This window comes from Notamacropus eugenii, chromosome 1 (assembly GCF_028372415.1).
Source record: "Notamacropus eugenii isolate mMacEug1 chromosome 1, mMacEug1.pri_v2, whole genome shotgun sequence".
Classification (NCBI taxonomy): domain Eukaryota; kingdom Metazoa; phylum Chordata; class Mammalia; order Diprotodontia; family Macropodidae; genus Notamacropus; species Notamacropus eugenii.
Window position 1 is genome coordinate 570,403,628 of NC_092872.1, and position 21,401 is coordinate 570,425,028.

Here is a 21,401-nt window from a genome sequence, read left to right on the forward strand (position 1 = left end):
GGACTTTCATTCATTAAATAATACAGATTTTATATGTTGAATTATGATTGCTTCTTACTTTACTGCTTGCATAATGAACATGAAAAATTCTAATCCTTTCATACATCCATCTCAAAGAAAGAACCCATAAGAAGAGCTTAATACATACATTGTAATTACTAAATTAAATGTTTATGAATCAAGTCACACTTTGTACACATCATGAGAGATTATAATTTAAAGGAATAGAGTTGAAAATATTTTTTAAAGTGAAAAAAAATTTTCATAAACAAATTTTGGAAACCCCATAGTCTACATTTTTATAACAATTCATTTATCCAACAGAGTTTTGCTAGGGTTTAAAAAATTAAAGCATATTCCTTCTATTTTGACTCCATCTAAGAAGTTTTCTGGTATCAGTCATTTGAATGATCAGAAAATTCAATATTTTAACTTCTATAATTAGAGAGGTGGCTATGCCCTTCACAGGCGCATATTATGATTCATCTACAATTTCTTTTACTGGCTGTATTGCATCTTTCAATAAATCCGCTAAAAAGACTGTATCTAATATATTACTTGAGGGATGCTTCTGGGTATCTTGATATTGATCAACATTCTCTGTTTAACACTTTTATATATCTAATATGCTGGAAAATGAAAAATGATTTGTATAATATGAGCTCTTTGAGGACAGAAATAGTTTTCTTTTTTCTTGTACTTCCATTAACGAACATCTAATCTGTAGCAGCTATATGGCTCAGTGAATAGAGTGCTGAGCCTGAGTCAGGAAGACCTGAGTTCAAATCTAGCCTCAGATACTTAATAGCAGTATGATCCTGGGCAATTGACTTCACCCTAATTGCCTCAGTTTCCTTATTTATAAAATGAGCTGGAGAAGGAAGTGGTAAGTCACTTCACTATCTTTGTCAAGGAAAACCCCAAATGGGGTCGGTGAAGAGTCAGACACAACTAAACAACCAAAGTCTCTAATCTTGTACATAGTAAGTGTTTAAAATATTTGTTGCATTGAAATGATATTCATGCTAATCATGTAGATGTACTTTCTTTAAGATTTCTGAACCATTGAAATGTTAAATAATTATCCCTACTTTAGTAATTGCATATCTTTATTTTATCGTTAGAGTTCTGAAAACTGGTAATCCACTTGTAGCACTTATAAACAGTAATTTTATTAAACATTTCTTTACTTATGGGAACATGATAAATGTCAAAAATATTGAAATATCAACACTCCATTCTTCAAATTTTTGGAATAAAGGAAGATTGCCTGAATTCTTTCTCCACCCTCTTATCTGTGATTTAGGTTTGAACCTGAAAGTAGTCTCTTTGACATGGGTCTGAAATGTGCTTTAGTAAAATTAAAAAAAATCTAATTCAAACTAGTATTTATTTCCTAGTATATTATGTCACTTATGTTCCCTCTAAAACATAGCTTTGTTGTGTAATATTGTGCTTCTAACCAGTTTCAGACTCAATAGGTCTTATAACAATTACTGAAAGACACAATAGTTAACTTCTATTCATCATTATTTTCATTTTGCTCAGGTGTTCAAAGTGGCCTAAGGCAAAGCCACTGGATTCCTGTGTCTAAGTGACTGAATAAGAATGAGTTTCCAAATTCTTCCTTATGAAGCTCTGCAGCATCTGCAGTATGTATTTAACTTGACCCCAATTCAACCCAAGTTTTGATTTTGAGTCTGAATTTAACTTTTTAATTCAGTTTTTTTTCAGTTGCCAACTTTTGCCTCTAATTGATCTTCACTGGAAAAACCACTGACCTGGAAAACAGATCCAGGAGAGAATTTAAAAATTATTGGACTACCTGAAAGATATAATAAAAAAACTGAGCTTAGGCACCATCTTTCAAGAAATTATGAAGGAAAACTACCCTGATATTCTAAAACCAGAGGAAAAATGGAAATTGAAAGAATCTACTGATCACTTCCTGAAAGAAATCCCAAAAGTAAAACTCCTAGAAATATTGTAGCCAATTTTCAGAGTTCCCAGGTCAAAGAGAAAATATTTCAAGCAGCCAAAAAAAAAAAAAAATCAAGTATTATGGAGCCACAGTCAGCATAACACAAGATTTAGCAGCTTCTATGTTAAGGAATTAGAGGTCTTAGAATATAATGTTCCAGAGGTCAGAAGAGCTAGGATTAAAAGTATGAATCACCTATCCAACAAAAGTGAGTATAATACTTCAGGTGAAAAATAGACATTCAGTGAACCAGAGGACTTTCAAGCATTCTTGATGAAAAGACAAAAGCTGAATAGGAAATTTGACTTTCAAATATATGACTCAAAGGGAGCACAGCCAAGATGGTGGAGTAGAAGCAAGGACCTGCTCACACTCTCCCCCCAGACCCTTAAAATACCTGTAAAAAGTGACTCTAAACAAATTCTAGAGCAGCAGAAGCCACAAAATGACAGAGTAAAACAGATTTCCAACCCAAGATAGCCTGGAAGGCCAACAGGAAAGGTCTATCACACCAGGCTCAGAGTGGAGCGGAGTCCAGTATGGGCTGAGCCAGCATAGACAGGACTGGAGCAGGTTTCAAGGCACTGAATCACAGGTAACTGCTGAGGTTTTGAGATTTCTCAACCCACAAATGCCAAAGACAGCTTCAAAGGTCAATGAGATAACTTTATCACCTGAGTCAAAGGGGAGCTCAGGCCCCAACCCCAGCTCCAGCCCCAGGGTGGCAGTGGTCACTCCTGGAGTTCTTGACAGACCCTGGGGGAATTGAGTGACTGATCAGGGTCTCAGTCCTGAGTGGGGGTCTGGGGGTAAGGAGGAGCTGGTGGGAGCTGTGGAGAGGGAATCCTACTCCCAGTTCCAGGGCAGAAAAGAGTGCTTGTGATTGCTCACAAACAAGAGTACAGACAAGGAGAGGAGTAAACTCCTCTCTTTTGACTATGCCACTTTGGAGGAACTGAGAACTTATAGGTCTCTACAGATATCTCAGAGAACAGCTGCACAAAACCTCTGAAGCCTGGGGTAGTATACCCTGCACTTGACAAAGGACTCTAAAGTCAAGGAACTGGCTGAGAAAATGCCCAAAAGGGGGAAAAAATGACTGGAAAAGGTTACTTTCTTGGTGAAAAGGCATTTTCTTCCATCCTTTAGTATGAGAAAAAGCAAAGCATACAATCAGAGGAAGATAGCAAGGTTAAAGTTCCTATATCCAAAGCCTTAAAAAAATATGAAATGGTCTTAGGTCATGGAAGGGCTCAAAAAAGATTTTTAAAGTCAAGTAAGAGAAGTAGAGGAAAAATTGGGAAGAGAAATGAGAGTGATGCAAGAAAATCATGAAAAATGAATCAACAGTTTGCTAAGGAAATCCCAAAAAATGCTGAAGAAAATAACAACTTTAAAAATAGATTAACTAAAATGGCAAAAGAGGTCCAAAAAGTCAAATGAAGAGAAGAATGCCTTAAAAAGCAGAACTGGGCAAATGTAAAAGGAGGTCCAAAAGCTCACTGAAGAAAATAATTAAAAATTATAATGGAGCAAAAGAAAGCTAATGACTTTATGAGAAATCAAGAAATTATAAAACAAAATCAAAAGAATGAAAAAAATAGTAGACAATGTGAAATATCTCATTGGAAAAACAACTGACCTGGAAAACAGGTCCAGGAGAGATAATTTAAAAATTATTGGTCTACCTGAAAACCATGATAAAAAAAAAAGAACCTTGACATCATCTTCCAAGAAATTATCAAGGAAAATTGCCCCGATATTTTAGAACCAGAAGGTAAAATAGAAATGGAAAGAATTCATCAATTACCTCCTGAAGAGACCCCAAAAGAAAAACTCCTAGGCATATTGTAGCCAAATTCCAGGGTTCCCAGCTCAAGGAGAAAATATTACAGATAACCAGAAAGAAACAATTCAACTACTGCGGAAATATAATCAGGATAGCACAGAATTTGGCAGCTGTTACACTAAGGGATCAAAAGGCTTGGAATATGATATTTCTGAGACCAAAGGAGATAAGATTAAAATCAAGAATCACCTATCCAGCAAAACCGAGTATATTACTTCAGGGAAAAAAATGTAATTTCAATGAAATAGTGGACTTCTAAGCATTCTTGTTGAAAAGACAGAGCTGAATAGAAAATTTGACTTTCAAGTATAAGAATCAAGAGAAACATGAAAAGGTAAAGAGGAAAGAGAAGCCTTAAGAAACTCATTAAGTTGAACTATTTACATTCCTACATGTGATATTTGTAACTCATGAGACCTTTTTCAGTATTAGAGTAGTTAGAGGGAATATATATACACACACACATACACACACACATATATGTGTGTGTATATGTGGATATTATATGTTTCTAGGTATGAATATGTACAAGGGTGTATGTATGTATGTATATATGTGTGTATATATGTATATATGTGTGTACATATGTACATATTTGTGTGTATATATGTGTGTATACATATATATGTATAGCCAGAGGGCACATGGTGAATTGAATATGAAGGCAGAATACCCAAAAAATAAAATCTACTGTTGAGTGGAATATACTAGGAGCAAGAGAAAGGGAGAGGCAGAGTGCAGCAAATCATCTCACATATGAGTCAAGAAAGAGGTTTCACAATGGAGGGGAAGAGGGGGGAGATGAAAGGGAATAAGTGAGCCTTATTCTCGTGGGATTTGGCTTAAGGAGGGAATAGCATACACTCAATTGGAGATGGAAATCTCTTTTACCCTGTAGGAAGGCAGGGAGGAAGGGGATAGGAGAGGGAAGACAAGAGAAGGGACAGCAAATTGTTGAAAGGGATCATCAGAAGCAAACACCATTGTAGGAGGACAGGTCAAGGGAAAGAATGGAATAAATGGAGGGCAGGATAGGACAGAGGGAAATGTGCTTAGTCTTTCACAATATAACTATTATGGAAGTGCTTTTCATGGCTACACATGTATGACCTATATTGAATTGCTTGCCTTCTAAATGAGAGTGGGTGAGGAGGTAGGAAGGGAGAGAATATGGAATTCAAAATTTTCAAAATGAATGTTAAAAATTGTTTTTGCATGCAACTGGGAAATAAGATATACAGGAAATGTGGTATAGAAGTCTATTTTTGTCCTACTGGCAAATAGAGGGTTAGAAGGATAGAAGAAGGGGGTGATAGAAGGGAGGACAGACTGCAGGAAGGGGTGGATGTGGCGCATGCTGTCCTGGGGCAGGGGTGGGGAGAGATGGAGAGAAAATTTTGGATTCAAATTCTTGTGGAAATGAATGTTGAAAACTGAAAAATAAATTATATATTAAAAAACCCCAAAGACTCAAGAGAAGTATGAAAAGGTAAACAGGAAAGAGACATCATAAGGGACTCACTGAAGTTGAACTGTTTATATACCTACATGTAACTCATGAGACCTTTCTTGGTATTAGAGGAGTTAGAGGGAATATATATGTGTATGTGTGTGTATATATATATACATATTTGTGTATATATATACATTTATATATACCCTCATATGTATATATATATATGTATTACATATTATAAATACATATCTATGTATGTATATACAGAGAGCATAGGTTGAGTTGAATATGAAGGGATTATATCTAAAAAATAAGATTAAAGTGTAAGAGAGGAATGTGCTGGGAGGAGATGAGAAGAGATAGAATGAGGCAAATTATCTCACATAAAAGAGTCATAAAAATAGAGGAGAAGAGGTAGGAGGTGAGAGGGAATGAGTGAACATCACTGTCATTGAATTTGGCTTAGGGAGGGAGTAACATGCACACTCAAGTGGGTATGAAAATGTATCTTACCCTACAGGAAAGTAGGAGTGAAGTGGATAAGAGAGAAGGAGATCGTAGAAAGGAGAGCAAAAGGGAGGAAGGGCGATCAGATGCAAACACTTTTAAGGATGGTCAGGGTCAAAGGAGAAAACAGAATAAATGGGGGTTGGGATAGGATGGAGGGAAATATAATTAGTCTTTCATAACATGATTGTTATGGAAGTGTTTTGCATGACTACACATGTATAGCTTATCTATATTGAGTTGCTTGCCTTCTTAATGAGTGTGTGTGGGGAGGGAGGAAGGGAGAGAATGTCAAACTCAAAGTTTTAAAAATAAATGTTAAAAATGTTTTTTACATACAACCAGGAAGTAAGATATACAGGCAATAGGGTATGGAAATCTATCTTGCTCTAGAGGAAAATAGAAGGGAAGGGGATGAAAGAAGATTGATAAGTGATAGAAGGGAGGGCAGATTGGGGAAAAGGTTAATCAGAATGCACCCATATTGGGATGAGGGAAGGGGAGAGATGAGGAGAAAATTTGGAACTCAAAATCTTGTGGAAGTGAATGTTGAAAACAAATAAATTAATAAAAAGAAAAAATAAGAAGTTGTACATAACAGATTTGCAGTTTCATTTGCAAACATCTTTTAAAAATTATATTGCTATGTAAATATTTGTTTTGTTCAATAAATTTAAAAAATTATATATACATGTATATATACTTATATATATATATATATATATATATATATATATATATTTTTTTTTTAATTAGAAGACCTGACTAACTCTAGTTGGTGTCCTCAAGTAACTCACTCTATTTATATGACCTTCAGTTTTCTCATATTTAAAGTTGAGGAAATTACTCATCCTTACCTATCTTGTAAGGTTGTTTTGGGGATAAAAGAGATGTGAAAAACAATATAGTTACTTTTGAAATGTCCTATTTATGCCTGATGTGGGTTCATATATATGCCTCTGTGAATATGGGCTCTATAATGCCTGTACTCATTGATCAAATATTCTAGGTTCCCTTTTTCACAGGGGAAGCAGACAATGGAGTACCAGGGATCCTTTGTGAAGTAAACTTTAGCTGAACTCAGAGATGCCTCTGAAATCAACGGTGCTCGATCAGTTAAGAGAGAAAAGTAAACATCTTGGTTCCTGATTTATCTAAAGAGTAGAAACCTCCTGCATTCCAGTTTATTGAATTTACAGGTATCTTCTCCCTAGACCCCCATTTCTCACCTGACATGTTATAAACGCTTCACCCTTTTCCATTCCCCTCTGAGCAGATGTGAACATTGTCCCACTGCTCCAGCTCACAAGCTTTTTCTTAGTTAATAATGCCATCATAATTTTTGTAAACTGTGATTGGAATCTGGGTCATTGCGGGACTCCCTTTTGGACCCGAGTTTCTTCTGCTTTAACAGTTCATGGGGATTTTCATTTCAGCACCTCCTATCTGATTTCATTCTTTCTGTTGAAAGTGTGTATATCAACACAAGAACAAGCTTGAATGATGAGAATTCTATTGCTTGTATTATTATGATATTTCATTAAATGTCTTTAAATATTAATATTACTAATATTAATAATTAACAATTACATCTAAAGATGATTTTTAACATTCATTTAAAAAAATTGTGTTCCAAATTTTCTCCCTCCTTCTCCTTCTCTCTCACCTCCCTAAGAGAGTAAGCAATTTGATATAGGTTGTGTGTGTGTGTGTGTGTCTGTGTGATCATGTAATATTTTCATATTGGTCAAAATGCCTTTATTTTGAACTGTGTGCTCTATTAAATTTATAAGTGGAGGCTTATTAATCATAATCTAGCAAGGATTCTAACCTATAAAGTACATAAGATGTGGACCATGTTTTGGGATAAGGGGAAACCTGGTGACTAAATTATTATTATTATAAGAAATTAACATTATAGGTAACAGAATGTGGAGGGAAAAATCTTGGACAGAGAGCCATGACCCCTATGTCCAAATTCTTGCTATGTCATTAGGTGACTGGGTGAACCTAAATAAGTCATTTTCTTTCTTTGACGTTCACTTTGTTATCTGTAAAATAAAGAGAATTCAGCCTAGGAAGGTAAACTGGTACTACACACTAAGGACTTTGAATACCAAATGAGGAGTTTTATATTTGGTCTAGGAGGCAACAAAGAACTACTAGAGCTTCCTGAATAAGGCATTGACAAGGTCAGACTCTTGTTTTAGCAATATTAGCAGCCTTATGGAGGATGCTTTAGAAGAGAGAAGAGACCTGAGGCAGAGAAACCAGTTAGGAAGCTATTATAATATCCATCCAGATGATGAAAGCCCAACATATTTACTAGAAAAAAAACCATGTTGGGCCTCCCTAGATTGAGAATCAATTCCTGGCTCTCACACTTAATTGCTGTGTGATTTGGAGGCAATTAATTTAATCTTTATAAGCATTAGTTTCTTTATCTTTATAATAGGATTAATAATTCCACCATCTTTATCACAGGGTTGGCATTACAAAAGCATCTTAAAGTTGGGTAAATATGACAGTTATTATTAAAATATTATCTCAATAGAGCCACATTCACTCTTCGTGGATTTTAGCAGAATTGTCCTTTTTTTCACAGAAGGTCATTTCTAAGGTTAAATATCTTGACAAATTAATTCAAGCCATGTGTGTCATGCATTAGACTAACAATTCTGTGCTGGAGGATATTGCTGGTGAGAGAAAAGTGCAGGCAAGTCCAGCTAGAGGGATGCCCGAGGTGGTACCATCCTTGTTCTACCACCAAGGCAGGAAGCTCAGCAAGTGAGCTTTTAATTACGACTGGGGAAGAGGACAAGGAATGATGAAACCACACAGACTCTGAAAACTTTCTGATACATTCAAATATATATCCTGCTGATCTCTAAATAATGATTTTGTTTACTTTTGAGGATATGCCTCTGAATGATTATAAACTGAAAGCTTTTTAGAAAGAGTTCAATCAGGAAAAATACAAGTGTGTGCATTTTTAAACAAAATGCATAAATAAAAAGTAAACTTCACTTTTTCTTTTAAAGAAGACCTCCTTAACTCTGTGAGAGTTCCTTTTCAAAGAATTGTGACCAGAGGCAAAATGCAGAACTATCTAAAGAACTATCTAAAGAGAAAAGAATCCAAACAGTATTCCTGTAAAGAAAGAATCCCCAAAAAAACCCCACTATTATTTTAACTATCTGTATAAAACTGATTTTTAGTTTGTCTAAGAATTGGAAAAAAATCCCATTTTTAACATAATTAGCATTATAGTTATTAAAATAAAATAACATTGCTTCATGAATTTTATTAAGTAATGGAAAATAATAGTATCATATGAGGAGAATTTAAAATAACACCTTGTGTCTAGCTACCAACATAACTTTTAGTAAAATAAAAATGATTTTGATTTATTCAGTGCTAATGTAAACGTCAAATGAACTCTAATACATCCCATTGTTTTCAGTACACCTTTCCTCTCCAATTCATCCTACATGCTTAAAAAACCAAGCTTCCTAAAACCTCTGTAGCACTCCTTTGTTCAAGAAGCTGGTATAATTCCTATTGTCTTAGAATAAAGTACAAACACCCCAAGCACACTTTTACAGTCTAGATAGTCTGTCTTTCCAGGCTTATTTCCCATTACTAGTTTTCACACATTATGTGTTCCAGACAAATTTCCCTATACTCAGCCTCTGTATCACCTACCTTTGTGTTTTGTACAGACTTTGCCTTCCCCTTGGACTGTTCTCTTTCTTTATTCCACCACTGAAAATGTCTAGTTTCCTTTACAGCTCAGCTCACATTCCATCTTTTCCTAGAAGTTATTCTTGAGCCCCCATGTTGGTGCTCTCTCCTTTCTCCTCAAATAATAATGTATGAACTATTTTTTGTTTTTGTTTTTCAGTTATATCTGACCCTTCATGACCCCATTGGGGGCTTCCTTAGCAAAAATATTGAAGTGATTTGCCAACTTTTTCTCCTGCCCATTTTACAGATGAGGAAACTGAGGTCAATAGGGCTAAGTGACTTGTCCATGGTCACACACCTAATAAGTAACTGAGGCTGAACTTGAACTCAAACTTCTTAACTCTAGGAACAGGTACTCTAGCCACTCTGCCACCTAGATCCTTACCTGTTTACAATTGTATCCCATGGCCATACAACAAATGAATGGCTTTCCCTAAAACCTGATATAACATAAGGGTGGAAATATTCTAAACCAGACAGAACACCAATTGCCCTTTGATTGATTCAGTCTATTTTACTGCTGTTACGGTCTGACCTCATGGACCTTCTTCTCAGTAGGGAATTCCTGGTGCAAAAACTAAACAAATAAGCAAACAAAAATTTACCCAAAACATGCTCAACTATGCAAACAGTAACTGTCCTCTAAAACTTAAGGCGTTGAACAACTTTGTAAGAGGTCCTGAAAATTTACAGAACTTCACTATGGTCACTCATTAAACATAGGCTGAATAAAGGGATCTTGGAACCTAGAGCTTCCTGACTCTAGGCCCAAAAATTTCTATGCCAAATACCATGCTGCCTCCTTCCTTCCATACAATGAATGTTACAAATTACATCCCTGATAGTTTGGGAAACAAGTAAATGCCTTGAACACAAAACCAGTTTCTAGAAAGTATCAAGGATAACTCTACTATGACTGTTCTAGGGCCTCAAAAATTAAACTGTCAAAAGTAAGAAAGTAATTAATTGTAAAATGAACATGTAATATATATATAAATCTATAGTTTGCTTAAAGAACCAGAAGAATCCTTATCAGAAAGATACAGCATGACTCCCAATGTATCTGAAGAGGAAAAAGAGATAATATCATTCCATTCTGGCAGTATTATCTCTCCTTCAGCCACGTTTGCAAGGAATCACAAATTATTCCTTCTCACTTAACCCACTCTTCCCACTAAAAATCATTTTGAGATAATTGGTTGTCTTCAGTCCTACAAAAATTGAATGCTTACAATATTCTTAACTCTTGTTTTAAAATATGATAGCGTCAGTGTTCAGAATATGCTTAAAATTGTTCATTACATGTGAGACTTAACATCCAGCCTCTCTCCTGTATAAGAGGGATTTTAATATTGGTGTGGTTTGAAGTATATCAACATATTAATGAAATCAAGGAGGCAGCAGCAGTAAGTTCATTACTCTAGGCTTTAATCTTCTTCTCCATCAAAAATAATCTATTATGAAATCAGTTGTCAATCAGAGATCCTCCTTCCCCTGTCCTACTCACCCACTCCCCCAACCTTTACTAATGCAAAATCAAGTGAAAGTATCCTAACCTCCACAGATCACAAGTTGATGCTTCATTTTAGAGGCAGAAAGAGGCAACCCCATGCGGATAAAACCATTTTTATTTGATATATTTGGACAGGGACACTGTCAGTTTCTCTGCAGTGTTTCTAAAATCAACAGGATCATAGATGCACTGAAGAAATAGTTCATAAAATGAACAACTCCACTGGAAGTTTCTACAGCAGTGTATGTTTTCACTTTTTAAACTCTAAGCAATTAATTTACCTCACGTACTTTTTCAGTGCCTAGAGAGATTAATTTCCAATCCAACTATTCTTACTTAAAACATTTATTTTGAAATAAAGAGATATAAATTGATAGCCAATTAGCTTCCAAATATTCGAGCCTACTTCTGCAAGATGTATCCCATCAGATCAACTGTTGTACTCACATGACCACTGATCTCTGCTGGCTATTGCAACAACCTCTCCTAAGTGGGTTCCCAGGATCTAGTAGTCTCTCCTTCATTCAATATATCCTTAACAATGCATAAAAGCAATTTTTCTAAAACACATCTGATCATGTCATTTCCTAAGAATACAAACTTCTCAGCTGGGCATTTAAAGCCCTTTGTATTTTGCCTCTAGCTTACCTGTCCAGGCTTATTTCACATTATTTCCTTTCACATATTTTTTGTTCAGTCAAACTGTCTTACTTGCCATTACTCATACTTGGTACTTTATTATTGGCCTTTATTCTTTCCACAGGTCATTGACCATTCTGAGAATGTACTTCTTCTTCTTAAGATTCCTTGCCTTCTTCATGTGTAACTTTCCTAATCCTGCTACCTGTTATTGTGTTCTCCCTTCTCAAATTACTTGGTATGTACCTATCTGTTTACATATTCTATCTCCCAATAGAATGTAAGCTCTTTGAGGGAAGGTCTTTTTGTTTGTTTTATTTTGCTTTGTTTTGAATTCAGAGTACCTACTGTGGTGCTTTGTAAGTTAGAGATGTTTAATAAATGATTTGCGGATTCGAAAATTCCACTTAAAGCCCACAATTTATCAACTTTTTATTAGGAAAATTTGGGTATCTGTCGATTTATTCTATTTTTCCATATGAAGATGGAGGTAGCCCTAATAGTTATTGTTATGGAGGAGGTGAGGAAAACACATGTCACTTCTCCCTCCAGTCTCATTGTTGCTTCCAGTTTCACTCACATTTACTTAGTAACTTCTCCTTCTTTGAGGTCCATATGGTCCATATCTTTGACTCAATCAAAATAGTGGTAGCTATTGTCTCCAAATATTCAGGTTGCTTCCCTATCTTTCTCAATAAATTTGATATCTGGCTCATAACATTTCTCTTCTCTTTTCCCCATCTTGACCCTCTGGTAAATGGCATCTGTTCCATTAGAAGCAAATTTCCCTTTATGCTAAATCCTTTCCTCTCCTACTCCCTCCATCTTCTAGTAATCATTTCCTGATGACTCACAGCATCCTTGACCACCCATTGCATACTGCCTGTATCTTTACTCATTCCCCTTGGCTCACTAGTTTAGGCAAGGGAGTTGGAATATACTTATTTCTCATTGCCATCATGACCCTCTGGTAAACCAGTTCAGCTCTACCCTATCCTCTTTTCTTGAGCCTCTGGCCTTCGTCTATCACTGACTGTACCCTGTTAAGCCTCAGTCATGGACTTACCACTTTTGATACTATACTCATGATGGTGAATGAACACTGAGAAAATTATGCAACCATTATAATTGATTCCCTACAACTTTATGTCATACAGTCTCAAATGGGCATTCACTGATGCTAGGCAATCTTTCTACACTCCCCTTACCAGCTCTTCATAACTGCTCTTCCAGACCTTCTCAGGCATTCTTCAACATCCGATGGCTTCTCTTTCCCCCACCTCAATAGCTGCTTCATATTTTATAGGGAAAAAGAGACTAATTTTATAGAGAAAAAGAGTGATGGGCCAAGACACAGCTGAAGTGTTGAGGGATGAGGGGTCCCAGTGTGGAGAGAGTAGGACTTGGTGAGATGAGTCAGAGGGAGAGGTCAAAAGTCAGATAAGTGGAATTCAGAATTCTTAAACATGGAAGTGGTACATTTGTGGGTGATGGCAAGATTTATGATATGACTAAGTTTGTGTGATTGGGTTGAGGTGGAAAATGGGTAAATGGGAAGGCAGTAGATTGAGGAAATGAATGATCAAGATGTTTGAAAGAGAGTCAATAATATGTTAAAGTCATCTAATATGAAAGCAATTTGAGGACAGAAATGTTATAAGTCATATATCAAATTTATTGAGGAAGGAAGGGAAGCAACCTGGATATCTGGAGATAATAGCGACCACTATTTTGATTAAGTAAAAGAAATGTAGTGTATGACTGTATGGAGCTCGAAGGAGGAGAGGTTACTAAGAAAATGTGGGTGAACCTGGAAGTAACAATGAGGAATAAGTATATTTCAATTCCCTTTCCTCAACTAGTGAGCCAAGGGGAATGAGTAAAGATACAGCCAATACTGGAATGGGTGGTTAAGGATGCTGTGTGAGTCATTAGGGAATGATTACTAGAAGATGGAGGGAGTAGGAGAGGAAAAGATTTAGCATAAAGGGAAATTTGTTTCTAATGTAACAGACATTTCAGAGGACACAGGGGATGGAGTGGGTAGTGTTTGGTTGGGACTTGGAGTGAAAAGGTTGGGAAAGATAGGAATAAAAATGGTTAGTGGAGGATGGAGAATGATGCTTGGATGATGACATACTGGGGTTCAGATTACATGCATGTTGAGAATCCAGAGGCTCAGGGAGGTTAAATGACTTCTACAATCACACAGTTATTAAATATGTCTGATGCAGGACTTGAATCAAGTCTGAATCCTGCACTCTATCCATTATGACATCTTGTATCAATTTAATAAATATTAATTAATTATCATTTAGAGGAATGATTTTCTCATCAAAGATACTGAACCCTCCCTAACTCTTAGTCTTCATGATATTAATTTATTTTTACCTAGTTTATTAAGGTAGAATCAGGGTATCCAGTGCCTTTGTACTGGCTTTGCCATACCTGAAATGCCCTCCCTTCTAACCTGTGCCTCTTAGAACCTTCAATTTCATTCAAGGCTCAACTCAAATTCAGCTTTAAACAAGAAGCTTTTTATAACCTTCTAGTAATTAGTAGAGCTCCCCTCAATGAATCTTTTGTATTTTGTATATACATATGCAGTCAGGCATATGGAGATCACTTTCTGTGGGCAGAAGTAAGGACTTTAGCAACTATGAATGAACTCCTGGTAACAGTGAAGAATATAACTTCCCTCAGAAAAAGCCAAAGGCTTTTCTTTCATCTCGAAGGAAGTGGGGAGGAAAACTCTGAGAAGGAATAAAACAGGAGCAAAAATAGGGAAGTCTGAATGAGATTCAGATGTGGCAGGTAGGTGGTCAATTTTGCTTTTGGTATGGGATATGAGTCAAGAAACAGGAAGATTAAAGCCTGAGAGATAGAAAATTGATTTTATGCATTTGGTGTAGGGCCATTGTTACAGTTCTGTGGGCTAGAATTGCCACTGGTTTCTAAGTTAGCTGATTTTCCATTTAGAAGAATGAGTTACTGACAGTTTGGTACCTGCCTCCTCCTTCTCACTGTCCAAGAGGGCACTGGTTAAGTACAAAGTTCTGTTGCTTAAAGTTTGTTCACACTTTCTGTTTAATTATTATTAATACCAGCTAGAAAAAGATAACATTGATATTATTGTGATATGTATGCTTCATTGTTATGAGAAGAAACCATAGTAAAGGGTTCAATAATGACAAGGTATACTAATCAATTATAAAGAAAACAGGAAGCTGGGGACTTCTGTCTAAATTAGGAAGATTCTATGTCAACTAGGAGCTTCTGAGCTACATGAGCGATTATCTTGTCAACTGACATATTAAATACACTTCAAAGCACAGAAACAGCAAGCCATATTTATTTGTTTCTTTTCTCTAGGCTAAAACTGTGCTTAAGGAGTCTGGTGGGCATTGAGGACCTGTTATGGTCATTACCTTCTCCATCATTCTTCATCATATATGCATAAAGAAATCCCAGACCTTATTTTGAAAAAAATGCCTCAGGGGATTTGAGTTTGCTTACGCCTTATTTTCGATGGATGACTGCAGTAGATAGAAAGTTCCTTGGGATTTCTTTGGGCAGTGAGACTACATTGGGGAAGATTACTCAACCTTCATGAGTTTCAGGTTCCTCATTTGTATAAAAGAGTTTAGTATTCTAGTTCTAATATTTTATTATCCATTAAATACATTTATAAATAATTATAAATATTCTGCTTTGTAATATTAAGCATAGTTCAGCATCTAGCGTTTGGAAACTTGAATATTTCAACAAAATGATGGAGCACTGTCCTACAAATTAATTATCCATATGAGCAATATCTGAAAATTCTGACGGAGCTCCACTTTGAAGGAAAGAACGTGGAAATATTATCATATTGTACAAAGTTTTTTTTTCCCCAAATCTGATTTTTCTTGTAAAATATTGGAATGCCATTTTGGCTTTTATTACTGACACCAGATATTTCTTCCAAAACTCTTATCCTCTAAAAAGCCTTTGTCAGTATATAATACCTACTGGTATTTTTCAATTTAGCCATATCCGTATATTGTTCAGCCTCCTTTTTAATATAAGAAATTCTAGGCCTAATGCATTAATACTTCCCTACTGTGCAAAAGTCCAAAATATTTGCTTCTATTAATGTATTAATGTATTCACTGCCCACCCAACTGAGTGCAGAATTAAATTGCAACCTGAATTCTGAGGCAAGGAACAAATTCTTTTTATTTATTTCTTTTATTAATCCTGCCAACTGATTAGCATAGATATGGACCACTACAATGAAATAGTTAAGAAAATATTCAATATATGCCACTTACTTGTGTAGGTCAGCTGAAATCCTTGGTCAGTGTCTGATCCATTTGTATTGAATTCCATCCACAAGTGGTTAGATGTGCTATTGAGGATCAATCCCATCAGTTCATTTTTAGAAAAGGCTCCCAGAGGGCGTGAGGCACTATCTTTTCCATCAAAAACCTAATTTAAAAAAAAAATAACTTGTAACTCTCCTTTCATTGGCTTTTGGGTTTTTTTTGATCAACTTATAATTAGAAATTCAAATTTTCTTCAAAACAAACACTTTTCAGTCTTTACTAAGTTACAATGAGAAGCTATTCTGTAAATGGTGCATGCTATCATAATAGAAAAAATGAGAAGCTGAAAAAAAATAGAGGAACTAGTCACAAAAAGAACAAGAGATGACACTAACACACACATACATCTACATAAATACCCATTTTAAAGTTTACAAAGCATTTTACATACATTATCTCCATTATCCCTTTGCTCTCTATGCAATTCAAGAGAACTCCAGAAGGAACCCATCACATTAGGAAAGTCCCCTGTGGTGAATTAAGGGACAGGATTAAAAGGATCAAGCCATACCTAGGAGAACTAGATAAGGGAGAGTTACACTGAAGTACTGAAGTAGTCAAACAACGTTTTTTGTTAATATTACAGATTTGCTATTACATTGAAAAGCAAACATATGCTCTTAACCGCCTAAGACAGAAGGTCTTCTTACATTCAACAAGTTTGTAGTTTATGTAAATCTGAGTGAAATGAAAGTGAGAAATTTTTATTTTCCCATGGATCTACAATCTAAGATTCTATCAAAGTTGCGTGTTTCAATGGAAAGGACGGAGAATCAAAAAATTGTTTCAAAACCCATCCCTAGTGTAAATTCTAATTTTGCCATTTGTTTTTGACCTTGTATGAGTGTCTGAGCCTCAGTTTCCTCATCTATAAAATGAAGTGATTACTAGATTTCCTCTAATGGTTTTTCAATTCTAATTCTATGTTCCTGTGCTTGATTTTCTGCTGAATCTCTTGGATTTTATTCTTTATTCACCTCCAGCTTCCCTCCCCCATTCCACCCTATGTATTTTCCTCTCCCATGTAAAGGAAAGAGGGAGAAGGCTTGTGACAACTCAGTCATGGGTTTCTTCTCTGAAAGCACCATTGAGGGACAAGAAAAAACAAAACAAAAACAAACTCTGCTTCATTCCTTCTGTCTGAATGGTTTCAAAGCACAATCGAGTACTGAATCCAACCTGTCACATTTCCCAGATCCTGAGCCTGACATAACTTGGTCTCTAAATAAAAGAAATAGACCATTGTGTACTAAGTTAAGGAGAGGTGCACTTTTGTTCTAAAATAGACTCTTCTCAACTTTATGTTTTGTAGAAAGTCTCCCGAAAAAGATGAATTTAGATTGAAATAAACAACATTTGTTATTTTGCTTCTAAAATGTTTCAGTTACAGAGAGGAAACAAGCTTTTGACTATGTACATCGTGCTGGTCCTACGTTAGTTAAATTAGTATTGATTTGGATTTTTCCAAAGCTAAATTTGTCATCCTCCTGAGTAAAGTGTTGAAGTCAATGATGTCCACAAATAGTGCCCTGTGGAATTTGTGTATCTATTATAAGGTTTAAATTAGCCAGATCCCCCATTCCCAGACATATTAAATCTTTTTTTTAACATCATAGATTTTACTTTTCCTAAAATGTTCTACACAACATTGATTCATGATGGAACTACTTATAAAGATAACTTTTTTTTTTTTTTTTATGGCTGACTGTATTCTTTGTGGCTGGCTCATCTTACTGAAGAATCGTTGTGACTATTGTTCAAACAGAAGGAGGGCATGAAAAGAGCCAGACCTGACAAAAACAAGGCCAAAGAAAATGGCTCTGTGAAAACACTGTTTTCTTTTATCCTGAAAGCAAATCGACTTTATTATGCCAGATGATACTTGGGCCAAGCATTTAGATAGAATGCAAGTCATTATTAATAGAGGGACCTAAAAATGAGTGACTGAATCAACAATTTCTGGACTTGATACATTATGAGGGAAAGATAATCTGGACATCATTCTCAAACTGTTTCTTAAGAGTTCCTTTGTGTAAATGACTTTTACTTTTCAATCCTGACCACATATTCAAATGACAGTGATAATGCTGATGAAGGTGAAGAGTAGTGGAGAAGAAAGATTATTCTACTATATAGAACACTTAGCTTTAAGTCAGGAAATTAGTGTTCAGTCATTTCAGTTGAGTTGGACGCTTTGAGACCCCATTTAAAGTTTTCTTGGCAAAGATACTGGAATGGATTATCATTTTATTCTCCAGATTATTTTACAGATGAGGAACTGAGGCCAACAGAGTTAAGTGACTTGCCTAGGGACACACAGGTAGTAAGTGTCTGAGGTTGCATTTGAACTCAGGTCTTCCTGATTCTAGCCCCAGCACTTTAACCACTGTGCCACCTGGCTATCCCAAAGTCAGAAAGATTTTTGCTCAAGTCCTGTCCCTGTGTTTCTGACATATACCAGTTTTGTAATGGGAGGCAAGTCACTAAACCTCTCTCAGCAATCCAGAAAATTTTCTAAAAGTCTCAGGTGAGTTATCCGTCTGCAGGGAGTTTTCTACACACTAATGAAATCATAGATATAGCTTCTCTCTCACATCATCAAAAAAAAAAAAAAACACACCTAAATAAATAAGGACAAAAAGAAAGTATGGAGAAAGAGGCTGATAGAAAGGAGGAAGATGAGACAAAGCAGGAGGAGCCAATAAGTCAAATCAATAGATATTTATTAAGGGCTTACTATGTACCTGACATTTCAACTGCCTTTGATGTGATGAATATATTTAGGAGTTTGGAAGTTTGGGGACAATTAGTCTGGGGGTAAAATAATTGAAAAGTCCTTTCATTCTTCAGTGGAAATGTATAATAATTTTTAAGCACATCTTCAAATTTAATGAACAAAACATCAGTTTACTCTGATTAACAGAGAGCCTCATTGTATTTGAAAATATGATACTCTGGATCCCCAATTCAGCCTACCATAAAGTCCAGAATCCTCAAAAAGAAAAATAAGACTCTAAAACTCTGCTCCTGATAATTTTAATTCCAAGCTTCTTTAGGCATCTAGGTAAGGCTACATGCCCCGCTTTGCACTTTTCTGCTAAAACTAGCAAGCATCTTTGTTGCCAGAACATGCCTCTTTACATCTTGGCAAAACTTAGTATTTTTTTTGCCCACAATTCACAAAGGGACAGTGCCAAGTAGAAACTGGTTATCCATTGATTAGCCTCTTTCATTGACAAGGAGCCACAGAAGAGGAGAAGACTTCTCTCGAGCTAGGAACCAAAATGTGTGGCACTCCATTGAGAGACTTACAACTGGAGAACATACAGCTTTTTTCAGCAGGAAAGGATGAAGTATTTCTTATTCCAAATAGGCATAATAATGTCAAAGTCCTCAGGAGCCTTTTCTGGATCCAGGGTGCCTTTCCTACTTTATTTTGAATTTCCCTCCACATCTAGGTTATGTTTCTTTTTTTCCCCTTCTTCCCCCTTCACTCTCTCTCCATTTAAAAATAAAATTCACCCTTCATTCTCCATAAAGACATACTTTTCTTTCCCCAAGAATAAAACTCAGAAACACATGTGGCAAAATATATTTCACTTGGGTTTATTTTATTTCATTCAACTTGAGTACATATGGATTAATGTTTGTGTGCATGCAATGACACTGAGTCAAATCCCTTTTGGTACTTCTTGCTACTCACCAAGAGCTGGTAAACTGCCTGTTATTATTAGAAATGTGTTCATATCTTGTTCTAGTTAGGTTCCAAAAGCCTAAAACTGCCCTGAGTAATTTAGATCTAAAGAGAAGAGGGTTTTCCTGTGGGCATCCATTATGAAGTTGAAGAAAATTCCTGGAGAGATGGATAGCCAGAAACATTCATCCTAATCCCCCAAGTCTTTCAGAGCTTGCAGACTGGTCCAGGTTCTCAATCTATATAACCCTAATATGGTAATATGGTATAAAGATTCTTGGCTGATCACAGCCTGGTGCCAGAGGCTGTGCTATGAATCAATACTTAAACCCACCAGGGAGTGGTGATTAGGGATAGCTTATACACATGTCCTAATTAGCCCAATCATCAGTCCAAATAACTGACACATACACCTGAACTTCCCTAAGTAGCTGATTCTACCCTCAGGCACCAGTGAAACATAGCAACTAATCTAGAGCTAGAAGGGACTACAGAGGTTAAAAACAACAACAATAAAACCTCTTCATTTTAGAGATGAGGAACACAAAGCCAAGGGAAATGGAATGATTTTCATCAAGTCATAGAGGTAGTAAGCATCAGACCAATATTTGAATTGACATTCTCTTATTACAGTTGGTGTTTTTTTCACTGGGCACGCTATCCCTCTAAATAATTTTTCTTAAAGATTATTTATTTCAACACACCCTCATTTTACAACTGAAGGAACCCAGATCTAGAAACAGGAAGCAACTTACTCAAAATCACTCAGGTAAGTGAGGTGTAGAACTGGGATTCTAACCCATGATCCCTGACTCCAAATCCCACACTCTTCTTACAATAATGAACTGCCTCCCTATGCCCAAGACTGCAGGTCAGAATTGTACCTGGTAGTTTGAATTGATATAGTGGATAGAGAACTGGCCTCCAGAGACAAGAAAAAGGTTGACTTTGGAAATGCTTTGACTGTGTTTAGATGACTGAGTGAGTCAGTTCCCAGGCAACTTTCTAAGATTATCACTTCACATGGTAGAGATAGTTTCCTCATTGGGAGTTCCTTACCAATAAAATCACAGGTTTGGTTCAAGTAAGAAAACAAACAAAATGCCCCTAGGTAATTATAAATTCATCAGGTACATTAGAAGCATCTGTTTCCTGATGGTTTGCGCACTGGTGATTTGGGGAAAAAATCACTTTAAATGATAGTTTTTAATTTGAAAGAGGCCTTAGAGATAGCCTAGTTCAAACTCTCTTTCAAGGCATGATTTTCTAAAAATTATAATGTCATAACATAATATATCCACATCCACATCAATACATATAATATGATATCAAATTCAGGCTCTACTTATACTTACAGGTTACTCCCTACTTTGTAAGGTGACCAGTGCCATTTTTAGACAACTCTAATTTGTAGAAACTTTTCTTTCTCATTGAGTCAAATGTATCTTCCTTCAAAGACTACACATTTTTTGTTACTGTCCAGTTGTTTCACTTGTGTCCAACTCTTTGTGAGAAGATCAATAAAAAGAAAGGAGAAATGGTGCTACACCTCTGTACACCTTTTTCTCTCTGGCAAAACTGAAGGAACTGAGGTAGGCAGGAACTTTTGAAATATGGCAAAATTCCCCTCAGATTCATGTGGTATGAT

At 36.0% G+C, this 21,401-nt stretch overlaps 1 protein-coding gene across 1 annotated transcript in view; it reads right to left on the minus strand.

Annotated features, from left to right (window-relative positions):
- The window catches only part of CSMD1 (CUB and Sushi multiple domains 1), a 2,598,423-nt gene that overhangs the window by 540,079 nt on the left and 2,036,943 nt on the right, over positions 1-21,401 (minus strand). The window contains exon 23 of the mRNA XM_072634370.1: positions 16,006-16,162. Within this exon, the coding sequence (XP_072490471.1) occupies positions 16,006-16,162 (157 nt within the window). The remainder of the gene's footprint in view (positions 1-16,005; positions 16,163-21,401) is intronic.